General features: G+C 37.9%; 1 protein-coding gene across 1 annotated transcript in view; it reads right to left on the bottom strand.

Moving 5' to 3' along the window:
- Nucleotides 1-25449, bottom strand: part of col14a1a (collagen, type XIV, alpha 1a) — a 504124-nt gene that overhangs the window by 381082 nt on the left and 97593 nt on the right. Inside the window, 2 exon segments of the mRNA XM_051935518.1 lie at nucleotides 15932-16051; nucleotides 17908-18063. Coding sequence (XP_051791478.1) covers nucleotides 15932-16051; nucleotides 17908-18063 — 276 coding nt within the window.

The raw sequence follows: 25449 nt of genomic DNA, 5'->3' as shown, positions 1-25449 counted from the left end.
AGCTAGATTGCTTACTTTTCTCTCTCTCTCTCTTGCGCAGACTTTCTCTGATCCTGACAAATGGGGATTGAGCACGATATGGACGCTCGTCTAAAAATGCTGAAAGATTATCTTCACGTTGCTATCTTCTGTGCAGCTGCTTCCTGAAGCGACATGCTGCACAGTGCTTCGCATACTTAAAAGCTCGAAGGGCACGTATTGATTTTTGCTTGAAAAACAAACTCTGTCTCTCTCTGTCTCTCTCTCTCTCTGTCTCTCTCTCTCTCTCTCTCTTTGTCTGCTCCTGACGGACGGGGTGTGAGCTGCCGCCTTCAACAGCTTTGTGCCGCGGTGCTTCGCATACTTAAAAGCCAAACAGACCTATTGATTTGTTTGCTAGAGATTGTTTTCTCTATCTATGTGACATTCTGTGCTCCTGACACGCACTCCTTTGAAAAGGAAGATATGTTTGCATTCTTTTAATTGTGAGACGGAACTGTGATCTCTGTCTTGTCATGGAGCACAGTTTAAACTTTTGAAAAAGAGACAAATGTTTGTTTGCAGTGTTTGAATAACGTTCCTGTCTCTCTACAACCTCCTGTGTTTCTGTGCAAATCTGTGACCCAAGCATGACAATATAAAAATAACCATATAAACATATGGTTTCTACTTCGCGGATTTTCTTATTTCGCGGGTGGCTCTGGAACACAACCCCTGCGATGGAGGAGGGATTACTGTATTTAGCAAACAGAAAATTATCAGAATGTTCCCCATATAGGATGTATTATTGCTCCATAAAATTACTAACTGATGTGCAACTTCCAAAAGGAAACATTTATTCTTTCTATCACCTTTACACAGAAGCTTTTGAAGAATGAATTAAGGAAATTTTAGGAAATTGATTTATTAAACTGTCTAGAAGATCTACTGGGGCCAGGTTTCTCTTTGCTACGTCCTTGCATAGACTGCAATAAAATGACTTGAAAAAAACAACATTTATCTTCTGCCTTTTATCTCTTCTCTGCTCAATCAGGTTATGGGATTAACTGCATTTATGTAAATTAGATTTATATAGTGTATACTACATACTCAAAATGATGAGTGAAAAAATGGCATAACACTCATGAAACAGACATTAGGAATATAAAGTAAGGCCTTATACGTTTAGTTAATGTTTCTGCAGTTTTCCAAACATTTTTTAATTATATTTTTCATGATGTTTTGTACTTAGTAAATTATACTTTTCTGAACTTTGTATTTGTTTACATTGATGATATATTGATAGTTTCTAAAGATTTTCCATCAATATTTATTATTGCTGTTAGCAATAAAACTTGCATTGAAAGAATAATGACAGTGGCATGAGGAGTCAAAATTTTCATTTTTTTGTAGGCGCCTTAAGTAGAGTTCCCAAACAATTTAGAAGAATGTATTAAAAATTCCAAGTCTCAGGTTCCTAATATTCAGAACATTCCAGCCAGAAAATTAATTGTCCCTTCTAATTTAAGAGGCAAAATTACGGAATGGGCCTACTCATCAGGCATTTTCAGACATGAGGCTATCACCAAAACTTTACAAATGATTAATGGTATTACTGGTAGGGGAAAAAATTAATACTGATGTTCATGACTACGCTATTGCTTATGATGCCTTAGACTGGTTTACCTGTATCAGTCAATCAAATTTTAATTACATAGCACCTTTATATATATATATATATATATATATATATATATATATATATATATATATATATATATATATATATATATATATATATTTATATATATACGCACACAAACAAACCAAGTGTAGTTCATAGTATTGGTGTATAATGACTAAATGCTGCCTAACCATTTATATTTCTTGTTAACTCTCTATATGTGGAGAACCACAGAAATGACAGTTCTTAAAAGAACAAGGAGAAGTGTAAATAGTTAAAAGTTCAGTGACGTATGAAGGTGCTAGTCCATTAAGTGCTTTGTAACGGAGTAAAAGAATTTAAAAATCTATTCTAAAAGATACATTTGGCAAATTAAGTTCACACGAAAATGGTTGAAACATGATCTGTTTTTTATTTGCTTTCATAAGTTCGTCAGGCTGTCGAATTCAGAACAATCTGTAATTTGTTAATGGTGCTACTCGGTGGGTCAGTATAAAGAGAATGGAGTAAACAAGAAAATTTGTAATGAGAGTATGCATCAGCTTCTCAGCATCTTTTTATGATAAAAAAAGTCTGACGTTAGCAATGTTCGTCAAATGAAAAAAGTTGTCTTGGTAACATATTGGAGGTTAATTTTAAAATTCTGAGATTTTTCTGAAACTGTGATTTACTTCGAGTCAATTAACTACCAAGCCTTGATTTCACTTTCTCTCCCATTTTCTGTAGGCCTATAATAATCATTTGTCTTTTCCTGATTTTTAAAAAAATTTCCCACACCCACTCTTTTATAACAAATTGACTGTTATATGAAGAGCACCAGGTTTTCCTGCAACACAACTACAGTATGTATCGTCAGCATGTTTTCTAAAATTATTGAAAAAAGGACCCAGGATACTGCCTTGTGCTATTTCACAGTAAATTGTTACGGACAATGATAAAAATTCACTTAGTTTAACATGAAAGCTTCTCACTGCTATATATGTCTTGGACAGTACCAAAGAACCCTATTGATTAAATTTTTTCAAGTCATTTCAAGGAAATGTGACAGGATGGAATGATCAATCATGTCAAAATCAGCACTTATATCTAATAAAATTTAAATGTTTACTTATATGAATCTATGTTGAGCCTGAGATCATTAACCACCTGCAACAATGCGGTCTCAGTTATGGAGGCCCTGAAGGGTAAAGTGCAAACAAAACAAAAAAAAGAATGAAAATGCAAACTAAAAACTAAGAACAACCACACACCAAGAATGTGGATGAAAATGGAAATATATTTCAAAACTGAAATTAAATCACTAGAGAACGAGGAACTTCAGTGGTGTACTAAAAACGTTTCCCCATTTCTCAAGGCTGCAGCCTAAGTGTGACTACCTTCCACTCCTTTTTTGAGATATTAAGTGAAAAAATCTTCCCCTCATTCCCTAAAGATCTTAAAAGGAAGACACTCTGAGATGTTTTTATATATTGTTCGGATTCTATTTGACTCTTTAAGACTGATAAGCTGCGGTGGGTAGGCACCCTGCCCAAGATTGGTTCCTGCCTTATGCCCTGTATTGGCTGGAATTGGCTCCAGCAGACCCCCGTGACCCTGTGTTCAGATTCTGCAGGTTGGAAAATGGATGGATGGATGGACTGATAAGTATGGAAAATTGTGTAGGTTTGAAAGTAGTAAAAAAATGTGTTGCTGGGAAGTTAAATTTGAAGGGTGATTGTTCATGAGATGCAAAAAAACTTTATACAATCCTCTAAGTGTTGTAATCCCAGGCATTTTCCAAAGGTAAAGTACAGTGTAGGTTTGAGATTGTTCAAAAAGGTGATTATTGTGTAGAGGTACAACAGATAAACACTTCTCTGCCTTGAAGTGCATTGGTTCCATATTCAGAGTGATTGACGGACATCTGGATTATTGCTATACTGATGATACTTAGCATTTACTAGGGCACAAACCAGGACATATAAAGAAGTACTGCAAGATTTTATTTCCATTGCAAACCAGGCTTTTCTATTCATCAATTTCTGTTAATTTCCAGGACTGTATAGCTTGTATATTTGTTGCCCAGTAATAAAACTGAAATTTAGGTAGTGCCAGGCCACCTTCTGCTTTAGGTCTTTGTAGAATTGCCTTATGAATGTGTTTGACTCGAATTCCAGATCAATTAGGTTATAACTGACTCTAATTTCTTAAAGAAGGATTTAATAATGTATATAGAAAGGCTCTGAAATAGAAAAAGAAGTTTGGGAAGGATGTTCATCTTGACAATATTGATTCTCCTTGCTAATGTGAGATGGTGCATAAACCATCTGTTCACTTCTTGTTGGATTTGTTTCTGTGTGGATAGCAAAATCACATTTAGATTTACTTGTGATGTTTACCCCAAGATATTTAAACTGTTTTACTTGTGATGTTTACCCCAAGATATTTAAACTGTTTTGATAAAATTAATGGATAGATGTGTGCTAGAGAGTTTACTGGAAAAAGCACACTTTTATTCAAATCGAATTTGAGTACAGATATCTTCTGAAATTCTGCTACAGTATAAAGGACAACTGGTAAAGATGTTTGATGGTCTGATATATACAGTATCGTATTACCTGTGTATAGTGATATTTACTGCTGAAGTTCTTCTCTGATAATCCCACGTATCTCTAATGCCTCTCAAAAGTGTGTGGCCAATGGCTAAATAGTGATTGCAATAGTTATACAGGGCACCCTTGTCGAGTACCATATTCTAGTTTGAAGTAGTTGAAGATAATTTTGTTAATACTGACAGAGTCTTCTAGACTGGTATAAAGTAATTTTATCCATGCACATATATTTGGGTCAAACACAAATTTGTGGTGAACAGGTAGTCCCAATTCAACCATGTCAAATGCTTTTTCTGCGTCCAAAGATAATAAGGTCTCTGGTCTGTTAGATTTTATGAGTTAGTATATTACATTAAGCAGATGTTGAAGGTTTGAAGCTAATTATCTGCCTTTAATAAATCTAAGTTGGTCTTCTGATATTACAAAAGGAAGCAATTTCTCAATTCTTCTAGCTAGAAATTTGGAGAGTATCTTAACATCATTACTCAGAACTGAAACTGCTACTTACCCAGAGTTTATTGCATTTATAGTTCTGAGAGTGTCAGAGGTTGTCCATTTCCTCTGCAATAAAACTATCTAGCAGTGGTATTTGTTTTGCATTAAAATACTGCTAAGATTGTGCTTTGTCTTCTTTAAACTGAATATAATATAAGAACTTAGAGTACTCCCTAAATGTCTGGGTTATATTTTTATGGTCAATGATTTTATCTCCATCTGCATTGGGAATTGCTGTTACTGTGTTACAAACTTCCTACATTTGGATTTACCGAGTTAAGATCTTATTAGCTTTCTCTTTGTGTTCACAGCAAAGATGTCACACTTTAAAGATGAGATGTTCTGCTTTTACTATAAAAGAGGTTAAATTCTGATGGTAAAACCTGCCTTTTCCGGTGAAGTGCCTCATTTGTAGAATCCAGAGTATTCTTGATCTATTCTGCAAATTTCACACACTGAAACACTGATGCATTATTGGTCTCCAATTTATTTTTATGGGAAAGATATCACATTACCTATCCTCTTAAAAATGTTTTCAGAGTTTCTACAGAGTATTCCCCGCAGAGACTTCTGAGGATGCATTTGTCTCTGTCGCAGTCGAGGCTCTTATCGACCTCTTGAACCCTCAGGTACCACGCCAAACACCAGGTAACTGTACAATTATTATTTATTGTATAATAATAACGTGCACAAAGCACCCTTCACTCCACACTACTCATACGATAATCAATTCTCCTACTACACAACAACAATACTCTCTCCTCCTCTCCCAGACACTTAGCCACCCTTCCTCCCAGCTCAGCTCAGTGTCTGGGCTTTCCCAGCATCCTTTTATACCCCCTGACCCGGAGGTGTTCCTGCCCAACAGTCCACAAGTCCTTATTACTTCTGGGTCAGGGTAAAAGTCCTTTTCTTCAACCTGGAAATACGTCACTTCTCCTGTTCATGTGACCAGGACGTACTTCCAGGTTATAGGGCACATAACAGTCCGACAGCCTCCCTACAGCGACTCCTGGTGGCCCCCATGGTATCCAGCAGGGCTGTGCATACAAACTACAAAGTCCATGAGGCCCTGCTGGAATTCGGGGAACGTCCATGCTGTCGGGAGAGCTCCACCTGGCGGCCTGGGGGTGAGGGCCGGAATATTTAGCCGGCCATCCACCACACTCTAAAAAATATTCAGTTTGTTTGCAGATAAATTCTATAAAGTTCACATCTGCTAATAACAGGGGGTTAAGACGCCAGGTATAAAATGAGCGTATAGGACACAGTGATTCAAGCTCCAAGATCAGAGGGGTATAATCAGAGTTAACAATAGTGTTTTGCAGGTTTGGTAAGGGGTAAATTGAAATATCTTATGATAGTACAATCCAGGTACAATAAGCCTAGAATACAATGTTAAACAATCTCCAGAAAAGAAAAAAATTAAGTCTAATGACACTTTCAACTACTACAGTTACTTAATGGTTTCAGTATACTAACTGAAAAAGTGTCCAAAAATGAAATAGATGTATGTTTACAGCAAATTTTATATTAATGACCAACTAAAGACCAATTTCAGAACAGACTCTTTTGGATTACCAAGATATGGTATGACTCACATTCATATTTTAAAGGATTTCAGGATCTGTCTGTGTAGCTCTCTTCTAACTTCTTCGTAAGAACTAAAGATATAGAATTGACCATCGACTTTTACTTTAAGTTCAGCTGGAAAAAAAGGCTATATTTGATTTCAGTTTTGTGAAAATGTTGTTTAATGCTGTGGATAACATACTTAAGCCTGCAAATAACTCTCCATTGGTTGCTTCTTCTGACCTTTCTCAGAAATTTGTGTCTTTTTTTAATAACAAGATTGATCTGATTTGTTCTGAATTTCAAAAAGATCCATTTGTTCAGTCAAAACTGTGTCCATCCCCTATCTTATCTAGAAGTTGTTTATTTAGCTTCCATTTTTGGACAATCCTGCAGTCCATAAGCTTGCTATGATCCTATACCTTCTTTTTTGGTTAAGGCTGCTTTGTCTTTTCTTCTCAATTTTATCACCAGTATCATCAACACATATCTTTATACTGGCTTGGTCCCTGCCAACCTAAAGACGGCTGTTGTTACACCTGTCCTCAAAAAAGCTGGACTTGACCCAGAGGATTTAAAAAACTATAGACCTATAAACCTTCTTTTTCTTAGAAAAATCCTAAAATGTGCTGTTGCAGGACTTTTAAAAGACCATCTTGCCTCTAATGACCTGTTTGAGGAATTTCATTCTGGTATTTAGGGCCAATCACAGTACGGAGACAACACTTGTTAGGGTGACTAATGATTTCCTAATTGCAGCAGATCGTGATCTTTTAACACTAACAATCTTTTTTGACCTTACTGCTGCTTTTGATATGGTCCAACACGACATTAATTTGTGTCAACTTGAGAAGGAGTTAAATATTGCTAGAACAGCTCTTGCATGGCTCAAATCATATCTTAAGGGCCGTCAGCAATTTTTTGCTGTCAGTAGGTTTAGGTCTGACCCATCTTACTTGCTCCACAGTGTCCCTCAGGGATCAGTTCTTATCATTTATATGCTTCTTCTTGGTGCCACTATTAGATGGCACAGTCTGCGGTTTCACTGTTACACCGATGATACACAGATTTATCTACACACAAGGCTTACGCAAATATTACCTCCTCCTGCATTGGTTGCCTGTTTGGCCAACATCAAACACTGGCTGTCTGAAAAACTTTCTCAGACTAAAAAAAAAAAAAAACTGTGGCTTTAATTATTGCATCTCCAGGCACTTTGAAAAAAATAGACAATGCATCAGTAAAAATCCCTGGCTTTATTACATCCTTGTCTGCACAGGCTAAAAAATCTTGGTGTTGTCCTTGATTCTACATTATCTTTTGATCCTCATATTAATATTTTCAAGGTTGCCTTTTTCCACCTTAAGCAAATTTCAAGGCTGCGTCCATTGCTCTCTAATGCTGCAAATGGGATGCTTATTCATGCTTTTGTCATTTCGCAACTTGACTATTGCAATGCAGTGCTATTTGGTATCCCTGCCTCGAGTCTAAATAAATTACAATATATACAGAATTCAGTAGCTAGAGTGGATACCCACTTAAAACATTTTGAACATATCACTCCTACACTTCTAAAATTGCATTGGCTACCTGTTCCCTTCCATATTCCATATAAATTTCTCCTTTTAGTTTTTAAGGCTCTTCAAGGTCTAGCCCCACCTTACTTGTCTTCTTTAATCTATCCATATACTCTATCACGTTCACTTCATTCTTCTGACTCCTTGCTATTAACCATTCCATTATGCAGACTGCGCACTATGGGTGACAGGGTTTTTAGTGTATCAGGGCCATGGCTATGGAATGCCCTAGTTTAGGAATCCGTGCATGTACCTCATTTTCTGTTTTTAAACCTAGGCTTTTTAATATTGCCTTTTGTGGTTCTTGACCTTGTTTGTATATTGGATTGTTTGATTTTATGTGTATTGTTGTACAGTGGCCTTGGGTATGTTAAAAAGTGCTTTTGAATAAAATGTATTACTATTAGAATGTATCTTATTTGGCAGCTGTTGAAGGAGAGAAATCTAGGAAAATACAAATACGGTTGTATTCAAATCAAAGAATCAACATCAAATATTCTTGAACCTGATGTTTGTCAAATCTGACAATCAAGCTTCTAGGCTTTGAGGCATTTGATCCATGTATGTGATAAGCTGCTGAGATCTCAGTGTTCAATTTAATGTCTTCTATTATTTTGGAAAGCAGTTCAGCTATGAATTTCACTGGGTCTGGACTTGCACAGTTTTTAGGAAGTCCTTCGATTCTGATGTTGTTCCTTCAATATCTATCTTTGTGCACTGCAAATTTATCACAAAACACTTTGCATTTGTTTTCTACAGCAGTTGCTTTTTAGTTGGAGGTGGATCTCAATTGTTCTGCTTCGTCTACATGAGTCGTAAATGTTTTCTTAATTTCTTCCAGGCGAGCACCAAGTACTCTGATTTTATCCACAATTTTCTTCATATTTTCCTGTGTTTTTTGAATTTTTGGTAGATTATCTTTCAGGTTTACATCAAAGTTACTGCTTAAATGTACCTCCTGGTCTTTTATATCCTGAAGCAAAATATCTATTCTTGCTATATCCTTTATATCCTCCTTTATATCATTAATTTTAACCCCAAGTGGAGTAATCAATACCTTCAACCTAGGCAGCTTGCTTCAATCTTTTCTGTGCTCCGAAGGCAGAGTTTTATATCCTATTCGAGTTTATGCTGTTGACTCACAAGTGGTGTTAGTAGCAGTTGACAGTGGGGATAAATACTAGGTTCAAATATGCCACCGGAGGGCAGCTAATTTTCATTGCCGGCCTCACTCGCAGCTTTGCTTCCACATACACTATCAGCTAAAGCTGATGTTGCATTGTGAGGTCCTGGCTGATCCATTCCTTTACCTTTCTCTTTCATCTCAGTCTGTGGCAGGACGCATTGTGAACTTGAGACCAGATTAGACTTTGATGAAACTTTAGGTACCTTTTCCTTCCATTTCTGACCCCTTGGTCTCCTGCTCATGTTTCTAATATACTTATACTTGATTCCTCTGATTAATTAAATACAGGATATCTCGGATAGATAATAAAAAAAAGCTAAATAACAGCACTGCCAGAGAAGCACCATCTCAAACGTCCATGTCTCGCAGCGGTTGAGACCAACTCATCTTTGAGAAGTTTTCTTAAATAGTTTAGTGGGAATGGGATATGTAGAACATTTATAGTTTTAACTGTGTGAATATTTCTTCCAAACATTCCAAACCTATCTCATTAAAATAATCCAACAAGTCAGAAGCATCGCTATTAGAGATGAATGCATTAGAATATGACACTATAGAGCCTCAGATATCCACCATTTTATTTTTAAAAGACTGTGCAAATTCTTCACAATCTCAACAGATGCCCCTTCTACCACAGGTTGAGTAGAGTTTAGTAGACTTCTGATTGTTGAAAATAGCACTGTAGGGTTATTTTTATTGTCAGTTATAATTTTTGAGAAATATGCCAGTTGTGCTTTCTGTATGGCTTTCTGATGTGTTGACATGCTTTCCCTATATATACAGCATTTCAGTGTATCTCTAATCTAGTTTTCTTCCACCTGTATTCAGCTTTCCTATAGCCTGTTTGTAACTGACAAATGTGTGCAAGCCTTCATAGTACAGTGCATTTTTGCTAAAATGTGTTAATGTGTTCAGGGGCCATTGCATCTAGTACACTTCATGCTGCAGTATCACATAAATCACATAAATACATTTTTGAATAAATAAATAAATCATATGAAACTTCATTGATAGAAAACTATAAACTAAATATATTCTGTGTCCCTTATTATTTCTGTTTTCAGAGATATATATTCAGAGGTCAATTCAAAAAACACCATAAGTGATCTAATATTGCAAACTTCTTGAGAACACAACTGGCTTAACACCATGCGAGACAAAAAGATCTAGGGTGTGGCAAAGCATATATGTAGGAATCTGCACATGTTGTTCTAAAGTAAAACAAGATAACAGACTTTTAAATTCACTTGACATAGAATCTGTGTTACCTTCCATATGAAAATCACCAGTTATGATAAAATATTCAAAACATGTAAAAACAAGTGATAAATGGTAGTGTAAGAGGGATAAACAGTAGTCACAGTTTTTGTTCTGCAAGGTTGTACCCAACTATTCTAAGCACCAATAACAAGCCATATAACATGGATTTTGTGGCAGGTCTTCCTCATCTTTTAACTGTGTTATTATTTTGGTAGTACTACAGTAGATCATTTTTCTAAATTAGCACACTTCATACCACTTAAGAAGTTGCCCTCACCATGAGAGTTGGCAGATGATTCTCTTAAAGAAATTACATGTTTGCAGATATATCAGATCTAGGACCTCATTTTATTTCTTCCCTTTGGTGATTTCTTTAGTGTGGCTAAGTATCTCAATATCCTTTGCACAGTGGGGCAACTGGCATAGAATCTAATAAAGACAGAAACCTCTAGTAAACTGCTCAAAGACTGTAAATGCAAGTCAGCCCCAGACTACTGGGTTGGGCCTAAAGGTATAGCTCACAACACGAGACATCAGCCTGAGATTTCTATCCTATAAGATGGAACCACATTATATTAGACTTTATTTAATGTTGAAGAGTGTATGGCCAGCTTGTTCATTATACTACTCACTTTGCTTGCTAACTCCTGGGCGGGCGTTTCATGCTAGCCACTTTACGGCGCTGCCGCTTGCATATGGGAAAGCAGATGTACAATTTAAACAGATTGTTATTTTCATGGGAATTGTTACTAGCATAGGAGAGAGTTTCCCCCAACCCACAATTACAGCAGCCCATGTAAGCAGAGAGCTGAGGAGACTTTGTGCTAGCAAAGCAGCGGGTCCAGATGGAGTATCGCCGCAACTGCTGAAGGCCTGTGCATTGGAGCTGGGGAGTCCTCTACAGCGCATCTTCAACCTGAGCCTGGAACAGGGGAGAGTCCCGAGGCTTTGGAAAACATCTTGCATCACCCCAGTCCCAAAGGTATCAAAGTCCTAGTGAGCTGAACGACTTCCGGCCTGTTGCACTGACATCACATGTGATGAAGACCATGGAGTAGCTGCTGCTTCACCACCTAAGGCCACAGGTCTGCCATGCCCTCAACCCTCTGCAGTTCGCATACCAGGAGAAGGTGGGAGCGGAGGATGCCATCATCTATATGCTACACCAATCCCTCTCCCACTTGGACAGAGGTGCTGTAAGAATTATGTTTCTGGACTTCTCTAGCGCCTTCAACACCATCCAACCTATGCTCCTTGGGGACAAGCTGACAGAGATGGGAGTAGATTCATACCTAGTAGCATGGATCGTGGACTATCTTGAAGACAGACCTCAGTATGTGTGTCTCGGGAACTGCAGGTCTGACATTTTGGTCAGCAACACAGGAGCGCCACAGGGGACTGTACTTTCTCCGGTCCTGTTCAGCCTATATGCATTGGACTTCCAATACAACTCGTAGTCCTGCCACATGCAAAAGTTCGCTGACGACACTGCTATCATGGGCTGCATCAGGAGTGGGCAGGAGGAGGAGTATAGGAACCTAATCAAGGACTTTGTTAAATGGTGCGACTCAAACCACCTACAACTGAACACCAGCAAAACCAAGGAGCTGGTGGTGGATTTTAGGAGGACCAGGCCCCTCATGGACCCCGTGATCATCAGAGATGACTGTGTGCAGAGGGTGCAGACCTATAAACACCTGGGAGTGCAGCTGGATGATAAACTGGACTGGACTGCCAATACTGATGCTCTGTGTAAGAAAGGACAGAGCCGACTATACTTCCTTAGAAGGCTGTCATCCTTCAACATCTGCAATAAGATGCTGCAGATTTTCTATCAGACAGTTGTGGCGAGCGCCCTCTTCTACGCGGTGGTGTGCTGGGGAAGCAGCATAAAAAAAGAGGGCCGCCTCACGCCTGGACAAACTGGTGAGGAAGGCAGGCTCTATTGTAGGCACAGAGCTGGACAGTTTGACATCCGTGGCAATGAGCGGGCTCCTGTCAATAATGGAGAATCCACTGCATCCACTGAATAGTATCATCTCAAGACAGAGGATCAACTTCAGCGACAGACTGCTGTCACTGTCCTGCTCCACTGACTGAACTGAATTGTTCCTCCCCTACACTATGCGACTCTTCAATTCCACTCGGGGGGGTAAACTTTAAAATTATACAAAGTTATTGTCTGTCTGTTATACCTGCATTGTTATCACTCTTTAATTTAATATTGTTCTTTATCAGTATGCTGCTGGAGTATGTGAATTTCCCCTTGGGATTAATAAAGTATCTATCCATCTATCTATCTAGAACTAACTATTTTACATTACAGCAAGTAATTAACCACAGTAAAAAATGGTAAAACGTAATAAATTGAAAGAAATTTATGTTTCATGTTGTGTTAGAGATATTTGTTGCGTTATACATTTTCGTTCTGTTTGGCTTCGAAATTAACATGCAAATACTTTTTAAACTTACACTTTTACTGTAAAACTTCAGTAAAAACAATATTTGCAATTAATTTTCATCAATATTGCATTGAATTTTGATTCCGCGTTTGGACTTACATTGTGACAACACAACATATAACTGCCCGTGAGTGAATAACGTTTCTTTCTCTCTAATAAATAAACTGACTTTTTCGAAAGTTTGTCCCTGTGATTTGTTAATTGTTATAGCAAAAGCTATTCTAATGGGAAACTAAACATTTTAATACAAATGGCATATCAAGATCTCCTTTGGTGTCTAATGTTATCCGCTGACGATGTACTACATTACCTTTCTTGTCACCTGCTAAAATTTTACATGTCAGAATTGTTCAACCAATTTTGAATACAACAAATCTTGTCTTATTGCATAGCCCATCACTCATACATAAATTATGCAATAACATTACGATACATCCTTCTTTTAACAGTCATACGGCCGGTGGAAGACCGGACAGCGTTAACGGTTGTACATATTCTACAGGATATTGTGATGTTTTCATCTTCTGCACCATCCCCACCAACTGTTTCAGCATAGTCTATTGATATGCATTTAACCAATTTGCCGTGTAACCGATCGACAATTTTCACGTTAATTAATTTGACTTCATCGCTTCTCGGTGCTAGGATTGCCCGTGTACTCATTTCTTCTGTTGATAACCCTTCAGGATGAAATTCTTCAATAAGATTTAGACATGTCTTCTTTTATTGGAAACTTAAAGTGAGGAAAACATAAAAATGTATAAGAGCAGAGAGCATAGGAACTGTCTGACAAAAGCATTCACACGAATGAGAGGCAAGAGGACCGTGGGCGTGGGCCATTAACCAGAAATGGTTGAGACGAGGGCGGGACTTGAAAAAATCTCTTGGCAATAGTCTCGTCTTTTCTGAGAGGAGGGCGGAACTTGAAAAAAATCTCTTGGCAATAGTCTCGTCTCAAGATTTTCTTTTATAATGGAGAAATGTTGTAGACACATTAGACCAATTTCAGTGATGGTTCTAAAGAATTTGAGGTCCACCAAATTTTGGACTTTCGCCATTGTGGTTCTCATGTGGAATACTTAGTCCAGTGGCATAGTTATGGTCCAGAAGACTATTCTTGGTTACGACTGGACCTTGTTTGTGCACATCGGTGTGTCTGGAGGCTTTGTTATGAATTGTTTTTTTGTTATGAATTGTTTTTGTTCTAGTTTTTTGAGTTTTTATTTGGGTTTTACATGTACAATTATAGTTTTTTGGTTTTTTTTTATCCATTTAAGGTATTTTTAGTTGTAGATATTTTTTCTGTATTCCAATGACATTTTCGTTTTCTTGAAGGTCACAATTGTGTAGGTTTTTGAATGCTGCTGCTAAGGTGGTTCCCACCTACAACATTATAAGTGACCTGTGAAGTCACTGTGTCAACAGTATAAAGGTCAGCAATACTCAATGTCTGATTTTTCAATAATACCAATACAAACTTGACTTGTTTGTATGTGCTTTCCTTAATTTTTGACCTTAAATAACAAATCTGTAGGCTTTGTTTTTCTGACCATGAATTTGTGTTTATCATAGCTTGGCATAACAACTTTTCCTAGTCCCATTATAAAAATTCACTTGCCTTTATCATCTGGCAAAACATATAAGTTCTGCATAGTTGTTTTGTCACTGTTACAATATAAGTATATACACAATTATAAAGAGAGCAACAAAGTAAAATGCTTACTGTTATATTAATATACAATTAAACTATAACTAGAAACATCTACAGAATTAATGAAAGGATTATTTCAAAGTTATGTATATACAACAGTTTTGAAACTGCATGCTGGATAAATCAGAATTTAATCATAGAATACTTTTAACACTAGAATCCCTGAAGCCTATGAAAAAAGTTGTAATGCCGAGCCACCTTAAATTCCTTCGCAACTTTTCATCAGGGTCTTTGTTTTGCAAATGTGTCAATCAGCACAAGCAGCAAGCAGCCTGCTATTCCTTCCCCCACCGAGGCAGTTGAATTCAAGTCACACGCAAAATTCTCAGAGCTTAAGTCTGTTTATCTGGATGTGAGGCTTCTGGAATTGTATAGAGTAAATAATATATTGTTATTTGGAATACACACATTTCATGTGTGTTCCGTGTCTACAACAATCTGGGTAAATGTAGGATGACAGGAAATATAAGGTAAGAAATGTTGAACACATAACTAAAACAAACTTTTTCAAATTATTGTAATAATGACAAAATGCTGACATGAAGTGTATAATGTGTGAAGACTGAAGTCCAAATATCAAATAAATGCTTTCAAAAAATGTAAAACAAAACAAATGTGCTTAACCAAAGAAAAAGAAATCCTTCAATTTACATGTTGCTGTCAACGAATTAAAAACCCAACCCCAAATATCAATCGACAGAGACCTGACATGTCTGCTTGGTTCGTGCAGAGTTAAGACCTGCTGCCTTGTTATCAAGAGGTTTCAGATTCAAGCCTGGGTTCTCCCTGCTTTGAGTAGTGAGCTGCTATTATTATTATTATTACTATTATATAGTAAAAACATAACTTGATTTTAGTCTGTAACACCCGGTATAAATTTTTACTACCTGTAAAAGTTAGCGTTTTTTTTTCTTCTGTTTTATTTTCTCAGTCACGTTCATGTGGTACAATGAAAATGAAAATGTAAAGAGCCCGGGCTCAAACCCACAACCTTCTGATTGCAAGGCAGCAGTTCTTACCTTTGCACCAGCCAAGCAGAAATATACTCACTGACAGCAAAATATAAACTGAATGATTTCTTTTTCTTTGGTTACCTCACACCCAGATAAACAGACTTGAGCTCTGAGAATTTAGTGTCTGACTTGACTTCAACTGCCTTGGTGGGGGATGGAATAGCAGGCTGCTTGCTGCTTGTGCTTATTAACACAAAAACCAAGCAAAACCAAGACACTGATGAAGAAGTGTGAAGGAATTTAAGGTGTCCCAGCATTACAACTTTTATCGTAGGTTTCAGGGATTCCAGTGTTAATACTGAATCAAATCACTGTAGCAAATGCTACAATGAAAAAGTAAAAAACTACATGAAGAGTTTTAAATATATACAATGACAGGGTGTCTAGATTCTAGATTATAGAACATAAATATGTAATGTTACCTGTAAGTGTATTTCCTCCTTTATATGGTAGATTCTTAACTGCATCTATGACAGCCTCTTTGGTATTGAATGCATTCAGATGCCATTCTATTCTGGGATCACCACTGTACTGAGCAAGACCTTTGAATGAGAATGCAAAAAAGACACAATTTATTTTCATATTACTCTGAAAATATACAATTTACTTTTATGCACCATTTAAATTAGGCTACATTAAAAATAAAAAAAGGACTTGCACACCCCATTCGCCCTTTCAAAGAAAACAATGACAAATAAAAAGCAATTAATTGAATTTCAAGCAATAAATTTCTATGTGCGATAAAACACATTTTCCTATTAGTACAGAACTTTCTTTTTTCAAACAAGAATTTGGAAAAACTCTAAATAGGTGATATACTAAAGAGAGGATTATTTTACTTTGCTCTCTATTGTTACCAACATCGGTCATTAGAGTAGCTCACAGACACAAAATTAAAGTTAAATCATTACTTTAGTATATTTATACCATACAATTTCTACCAAGTTATAAAAAAATCATAAATATGAATAAAGATAAAAAATGTGGCATAAGCAGGTCCTGTATGATTGGTTAAAACCCCCCAAAAATACCTATATTATACATAATATTGACTAACAGGTCAGATAACTAATTTAAAGCAAAACTCCCTAATGCAAACATCATGATCTGTACATGGTTCCGGGATTAAGGATGATCAGAAATAAATTTTAATTAAAATGAAAATGGCAGGTTGATTATTTCTTCCAGTACTGAACCCACTTCATTTTGACTTATCTTAGTAATAATAATCAGAGTAATCAGTGATGAATGGGTCTCTTCTGCAGTTTTTTAATAATCAATGGCACTGAATCCAATCACTAGTTGCCAGTGTTATGTGGTGTGCTCAGACATAATATTGCTTATTGAGCAATTATTTAAACATGTTTTCACAGCTATGATCACACCTTAAAGAGAAGCAAAAATTATTTTCTATGTTTTAAATACTGAAAAGTAAACTTTCAAATAAATGAAAAAAATAATCAATGAGTGAAACAATGCAGCCTTTTTGTATAAATCACAAAAGAGCAGATCAGTGACATCACTAGTTTAGCATAGCATTAGGAAAAATCCATGAATCAATACAACAGTTAGGGGGCAGGCTTTTCCTGCTTTACACAGCATTTGGCAGGAAGAAATTTCCATACATTGCAAGTCACTGCTTCACAAAATTAATTCACAAACAGTTTACTAAAAGTTATATATTACTTAAAGTTATATACTTTTTTCTAAAAACTATAAAAATGTCTAAAGTGATACAGTACTCAAACTAATAAAGGCAAGGATTAGGAAGGCTGTGCTAAAGTATACGATGCACAACAATTATCAAGGATATGGCAGTTACAGTAAAATATTTATCATATCTCTTCTGTTAACATTTTCACAGCATGATATAAGCATTAAAAAAGCATATTTCCTCCAATAGTGCACTCTGTGCCCTAGGAGGTGTTTTTTTCTTTCATAACACAAACTTATTAAGCTATGTGCCGAATAGGCACAACTCATAAATCATATAAATGTGATTATGAGCATAATTTTAAATTTGCCTGAAGTCTAAATGAATAACCAAAATGAATTTGACAGGAGAGAAACAGTTCTGTAGTTTAATTTCAGAAACATGGTATTAAATATAAAATTCTATATTAATCTTTACCTATGGCTAACAGAAATATTACATTTTCAAATGCTCCAGGTTAACATTTATTAACATTTTACATTTACATTACAGTTACATTAACAGGTTAACATTTTACATAAGACATTTAGTCTATTCACTCAAGCTTTAAATTGAATACCCTAATTTTCACAGTTAGATTAAAATTAATAAATATAATTGATATAATTATCAGTACAGCTATAGTAAGACATTTTAAAACCATGTCATTCTTTAATTACAAAGAAAAGATGATACAGTACATACCCACTCTTGTTTTATCAGAGCCCACTGAGAATGCACTGACCAAATTTTCCAAGAATAAACGAACCAGACGAAAATTAATCCTGCCAATACTCCAGGATCCATCCACAAGTATTACGATGTCTGAAATTGCTGGAGATTTGCAAATGAATGTCTCTACTAGAAACAGAAAAAAGAGTTTAGAGATACAGTCAATAACTATGATATTAAAAGCAGTTTTCACTCATATATAATAGAATATATAGCATTTGTTTTTTCCACCTACACAGGAAAGCAAAATGAAAGAAAAAGTAGTTTACTCATCAGGTTTAATTTAAAGTGGAACAAGCTATGTAAAGGAATTAGGAGAGATTAAATTATCTGATTCAAAAATAGTTGTGTTACACCTCCATCATTAATTACTCATTATCAAATACTGCAGAAAATAGAAATCATGCTAACTTTGCTTAGTAAATTTGAATAGTAACTTTGCAAAAATGACTTCATCACTCTGAAAATCATTTTACAGTTATCATTAGCCCAGCATTTTCACAAGGAAAAGATGCCACCCTATGTGTAAACTGGATGCATTATTGGGCTTCTTAAAACAAATTACAATATAAACAATAACACCTTTTATACTGTCTCTTCCTTTTTCGGCCAGGTGATTAATAAACAAAACAGCTTTATGGAAGTAATAAAAATGTAAAAAGAAAAAAAATTACATTAAAATGTTTTTACCCAAGCAATATGCAAGGGTTACCTCAAAACTATCCACAGACAGTCTCTAAATCTGAAACTCATTTGTATTTTACTGAATGAGTACACTTCACTTCTCATTACAGCTTCTGAAGTCAGACAAATTATGTTCTTTAAATTGAGACTAGAATTTAAAAAACTGTGTTTGGTTAATCGGATATACAATTTTAATTTTTTTTCTTTGGAATTGTTTCAACTTCATTATTTGCACTTTTACTTTAAAGCTTCATTAAAAACAATATTTTTTGGAGACACAATGTGACAACGCAACGTATAACTGCCCGTGAGTGAATATTGTTTCTGTTTCTCTAATAAATAATGTTTGTCCCTGTGATTTATTGTTTGTCATAGCAAAAGCTATTCTCACGGTAAACTGTAAACATTTTAATACGAGTGGCATATCACAATCTCCTTTGGTGTGTAATGTTATTCGCAGAATATATACATTACCTTTCTTTTTGCCTGTTAAAATTTGCATCACTTCTCCGTGATCATCAATATACAGTACACCTGACCGAAATGTGTATTCTTTGAAATTTAACTGTTTAACTGTTCCGGGACCACAGATTCTCATAGCGTATGGCCCATTATTATGTAAATCCACGTTTTGTGCGTTGAATGATGCAAATGCAAAATGACTTTGTTGTCTACTCTTTGCCTTTTACTTCTGACCTCGATTTGTCCTGCTATTTTTTCAATTACACCTGGTTCTGATGATTAATCACCTTTTGTTTGCGGTAATGTAATCTTTTCTATCTTTTCTTTGATACTGTAGCGACTGACATGATAAAGTGTCACAAAAGTTTTACTTGAACAATAGCTGACTTCCTAACCCCAAACACAACTTTACAGCACCCTCTCCAACGCACCCCCTTACTGCATCAATCAATACCCCGCTATCAGTCTTCCGTGCTGTACTCTACCCTCCCTCAATCGGACCTACCAGTCACTTAAAACCAAAAAGCCCTCAACCTGGCTGGGAGGCTACAATATTTTCGAATTTTACTGCTTTCATATTCTATACCTTTGTCTGCATGTGTATCGCGCCATCGTTTGTTTGAGCCTTTCGAATTCCACTGCTTTCATAATCTCTTATATGCCTTTTTTTCTCTCCAACGCATTTGGGCCTCTATTCTCCGTATTGTCCTTATACGCTTTATATGTGCTGAGAGCACATGATCTGTGTGTACTACGTGCTTTTACACCACTGAGTGTTTTTTGATGAGTGTGCTGTTATATGATATCTTTTGTAAGTAGGGCGTGATTCTGTACCTTTCTCTGCATGTGTATCGCGCCATTATTTGTTTGAGCCTTTCGAATTCCACTGCTTTCATAATCTCTTATCTGCCTTTTTTTCTCTCCAACATATCTGGGTCTCTATTCTCCATATTGTCCTTATATGCTTTATATGTGCTGAGAGCACATGATCTGTGTGTACTACGTGTTTTTACACCACTGAGTGTTTTTTGATGGGTGTGCTGTTATATGATACAAGTAAGCCCGCGATTCTCTAAAGAATCATAAATCCAAGAATGGCAATCAGTTTCTGTTCCGTCCGATATCTGGATGGATGAAATATCATGGAGGGTGGGTGCGTCCGGGGAAATGTCATTTAATTAAATAAGCATATCTGTACTAAAGCGGTTTCGTTTTGTGGAGACGTGATTCTGTTGCCTTTGCTGACACCGACTGCTGGCAGAGTGGAGCACATCAAGTTTAGTTTACAGGTTGTGGTGTTTGTGTGCCAGCCACTGAGTCTGGGAAGCCGCTGGGTTTGAGTCTGTGACCGTTATGTGATCTATATTACTGGCACAGTAGATTAGAGCAAGTGTAGTGTACAGGTTGTGTTGTTTGGGCGCCACCTACTGACTCTGGGAAGCTGCTACGTTTGACTCTGGGGTGTGCGCCACGGCGCAGTACGTAAGCGCCTCAGTGGGAAGCCGCTGCGTTTGACTCTGGGGCGCCACGGCCTGTGAGTTGTTTGCTTCCGGTGTTTGTGAAGCGCGTTGTAGGAGCCTCCGTTTATTGTTTTTATCCACTGACTCTGGGAAGGCGCTGCGTTTGACTCTGGGGCGGGCGCCACGGCGCAGTACACATGCGTATCCACCGACTCTAGAAAGCCGCTGCATTTGACTCTGGGGCGGGCGCCACGGCGCAGTACGCATGCGCCTCGGTGCGTCCGCCGTGCATAAGTTAAACTGTGGTTTAGTAATATAATATAGATCTTTTGTAAGTAGGGCGTGTCCTGCAAGAATCTCATGTTCCACGTCCCCGCGAGACGTTTCTGGCAATCTCTTGCCACCAAGTCTCATGTTTACGGTCCCCACAAGCCGCTCCGTGGCAAGTCTCTTTTGTCTCACAGGTCTTTTAAATGTTCAGAGAAGATCACGTATCGTAGCCTTGCTTTTGCTTTCCAGGATTTTTTTTTTATAATAATTATATCACTGTATCATAGTTTTTATGACATTAAGCAATCTAGGTTTTATTGACATGTATTTCTTAAAAATCTGTTTAATTTGAAAATAGGAACAAGTGCAAATGATTAACAATGTGCCTACTGCCATAAAAAAGTTCTGTGTATTCAAAATTTCTTTACACAGGGAACGAATACTTGCATTTGTATTCCTGGAAACATTTTATGTATTTGCTCAGCATCAGCGGAAGCAGCAGCTCGATCTCCCAGGAACAGAGAATCATTAAAGGTAAACTTTATTTCATGATAAAATAGTTATGTGCATTATATGGTGAAACAAATAGGGACAAGTGATGACTCCGATGGTAATTTCACATTCAATGATCATTCAGATACTGAGCTCACAGAAACTGATAGAACTAAAAGTAAATAATGGTAGAGACTGGCACAGCAGCCTCTTTAATTACAACAGTGACATATAGGGTAATGATAAATCTCTTCATCCAAAACACACGATTTTGAGAACATACACTAGGAAGCTCTGAAGGATGACAGAGATCAAGAAGAGGAGAAGAGTGAGGGCAGAGCCAAGGATCAAATGGTGGAAGTTGAAAAAGAAAGACTGCAAGGTTGAGTTTAGGGAGGAGGTAAGACAGGCACTGGGTAGCAGTGAAGAGTTACCAGGCAGCTGGGAAACTACAGCAGAAGTAGTAAGGGTGACAGCAAGAAGGGTGCTTGGTGTGACATCTGGACAGAGGAAGGAGGAAAATGAAACCTGGTGGTGGAATGAAGAAGTACAGGAGAGTCTACAGTGGAATAGGATGGCGAAGAAAAAGTGGGATAGTCAGAGAGATGCAGAAAGTAGACAACGGTACAAATAGATAAGGTGCAAAGTGAAGAGAGATGTGGCAAAGGCTAAAGAAAAGGCGTATGATGAGTTGTATGAGAGGTTGGACACTAAGCAGGGAGAAAAGGACCTGTGCCGATTAGCTATAAAGAGGGACCGAGCTGGGAAAGACGTGCAGCAGGATAGAGTGATAAAGGATAAAGATGGAAACGTACTCACAAGCAAGGTGAAGAGAGAGGTGGCAAAGGCTAAAGAAAAGGCATATGATGAGTTGTATGAGAGGTTAGACACTAAGCAGGGAGAAAAGGACCTGTGCCGATTAGCTAGAAAGAGGGACCGAGCTGGGGAAGACGTGCAGCAGGATAGGGTGATAAAGGATAAAGATGGAAACGTACTCACAAGCAAGGAGAGTATGTTGAGCAGATGGAAAGAGTACTTTGAGAAGCTGAGGAATGAAGAGAATGAGAGAGAGAGAAGACTGAATGATGTGGAAGTGCAACTGATTAGAAAGGAGGAAGTAAGGACAGATATGAAGAAGATGAAGAATGGAAAAGCCATTGGTCCAGATGACATACCTGTGGAAACATGGAGGTGTTTAGGAGAGATGGCAGTAGAGTTTTTAACCAGATTGTTTAATGGAATTTTGGAAAGTGAAAGGATGCCTGAGGAGTGGAGAACAAGTGTACTGGTACCAATTTCTAAGAATAAGGGGGATGTGCAGAGCACTAGTAACTACAGGGGGATGAAATTGATGAGCCACAGCATGAAGTTATGGGAAGGAGTTGTGGAAGTTAGCTTAAGAAGGGAGGTGATGATTAGTGAGCAGCACTATGGTTTCCTGCCAAGAATGAGCACCATCTTGGCGGTGATCTCATCAGACCTGCCTCTACTGTAAAGAATCTTGGTGTCATTTTTGATTCCTCCCTTTCTTATTCTGCCCACATAAATCACATTAAGAAACTTTCTTACTTTCACTTCCGTAACATATGCCGTGTTCGCTCCTTCCTCTCCTTCTCTAATGCTGAGAAACTTGTCCATGCTTTTATCACATCCCGCATCGATTATTGTAATTCCCTACTGGCAGGTGCCCCTTCTAATCTTATAACACAACTCCAGCTTATTCAAAACTCAGCTGCAAGAGTCCTTACTCGAACAAGCAGCAGCGAGCACATCACACCCATCCTGCTCCGTCTTCACTGGCTCCCTGTGTCTTACAGAATCGAATATAAAATCCTACTAATAACCTACAAAGCCTTAAATAACCTCGCGCCAAACTACATCAGTGACCTTCTCCATCACTATGTGCCTGTCCGCCCAATAAGGTCCTCTGATTCTGGCAATCTTGTTGTGCCCCACACTAATCTACACTCTATGGATGACAGGGCCTTCAGCTGTATAGCACCCAGGCTTTGGAATGACCTACCGAAATTAATCAGGTCAGCTGACTCCATGAATTCTTTTAAAAAGCAACTCAAAACTCATCTGTTCAGGAAGGCTTTTAGCTCTACTTGACTTTATTACCCTTCTCTCAGTTTGCTTCTCTGTCAAGATGCTCATGTAACCTGTATGTGTGTGTGCTAGACCATCAATTATGTTGTCTGTTAGGCTTTTTTCTCTGAATTCACTGTCGTAATCTTCTTTATTTATTTATCTGGTTTGTACAATGCTATATACTGTATACCCTGCCGTTCTTCTTATATTCTGTAAGTGCCTTGAGCATGGGAAAGGCGCTATATAAATAAAATGTATTATTATTAATCATTATTATAGATGCAATGTTTGCTCTGAGACCTGGGGACCCGGGTTCGCTTCCCGGGTCCTCCCTGCGTGGAGTTTGCATGTTCTCCCCGTGTCTGCGTGGGTTTCCTCCAGGCGCTCCGGTTTCCTCCCACAGTCCAAAGACATGCAGGTTAGGTGGATTGGCAATTCTAACTTGGCCCTAGTGTGTGCTTGGTGTGTGGGTGTGTTTGTGTGTGTCCTGCGGTGGGTTGGCACCCTGCCCAGGATTGGTTCCCTGCCTTGTGCCCTGTGTTGGCTGGGATTGGCTCCAGCAGACCCCCGTGACTCTGTGTTCGGATTCAGCGGGTTGGAAAATGGATGGATGGATGTTTGCTCTGAGGGTGTTGATGGAGAAGTTTAGAGAAGGCCAGAAGAAGTTGCATTGCGTCTTTGTGGACCTGGAGAAAGCATATCACAGGGTGCCTCAAGGGGAGTTGTGGAATTGTATGAGGAAGTCGGGAGTGGCAGAGAAGATTGTAAGAGATATATAGGATATGTATGAGGGAAGTGTGACAGTGGTGAGGACTGCAGTAGAAGTGATAGATGCATTCAACATGGAGGTGGGATTATATCAGGGATCGGCTCTGACCCCTTTCTTATTTGAAATGGTGATGGACAGGTTAACAGATGAGATTAGATAAGAGTCCCCGTGGACTATGATGTTTGCTGATGACATTGTGATCTGTAGGGAGAGTAGGGAGCAGGTTCAGGAGACCCTGGAGAGGTGGAGATATGCTCTATAGGGGAAAGTAATGAAGGTCAGTAGAAACAAGACAGAATACATGTGTGTAAATAAGAGCAAGGTCAGTGGACTGGTGAGGATGCAAGGAATAGAGCTGGTGAAGGTGGATGAGTTTTAACTGAGTTTAACACTTGGGATCAACAGTACAGAGTAACAGGAAAATATTGAAGAGAGGTGAAAAAGAGTACAGGCTGGGTGGAATGGGTGGAGAAGAGTGTCAGGAGTGATTTGTGACAGACGGTTATCAGCAAGAGTGAAAGGGAAGCTCTACAAGACGGTAGTGAGACCAGCTATGTTATATGGGTTGGAGACGGTGGCACTGACCAGAAAGCAGTAGACAGAGCTGAAGGTGGCAGATTTAAAGATGCTAAGATTTGCACTGAGGACATGAGGATGGACAGGATTAGAAATGAGTTTATTAGAGGGTCACCTCAGGTTGGACAGTTGGGAGAGAAAGTCAGAGAGGTGGGATTACATTGGTTTGGATATTGTGCAGAGGAGAGATGCTGAGTATATTGGGAGAAGGATGTTAAAGATCGAGCTGCCAGGCAACAGGAAAAGAGGAAGGTCTAAGAGAAGGTTTATCTTCACCTTTGTATGGCTGATTCTGTGGACTATTAACTCTTTCTTGTTTAGCCACACTTTTGCTTAGAGTCTTACTGTTATTAATTTTTTTGTTATTTTATTTGTTTATTTTACTAAATGCATTTGTTAGATTTTATTCTACTATGTGTCTTAATGTGTCTATGTCTTGCCTACTTTCATCTTTTTTTTTCTTTTACTGTACAGTTCTTTGTGAGGACAAACCCCAGAATCAAACCTCTGTGTTTTTCCCAGTTGATTCTGGGTTTGTCAGGAGTGTATTCTTGCTCCTACTCTGCTCAATGCTTGTATGGACTGGGTGTTGGCCAAGATATCACTCCTGCCGACAGTGTTTCTCAAATCTCTGCAAAAACTAAAAGTCAAACAAATTCAACAGCTAACTCTGTCAGTGCAATCTGAGCACAAGAAACGCAATATGCCGTG

The sequence above is a fragment of the Erpetoichthys calabaricus genome, chromosome 13 (assembly GCF_900747795.2).
Source record: "Erpetoichthys calabaricus chromosome 13, fErpCal1.3, whole genome shotgun sequence".
NCBI lineage: Eukaryota > Metazoa > Chordata > Cladistia > Polypteriformes > Polypteridae > Erpetoichthys > Erpetoichthys calabaricus.
The sequence above is the reverse complement of the archived record's forward strand: the minus strand, read 5'-3'. Positions and strand labels throughout refer to the sequence as shown.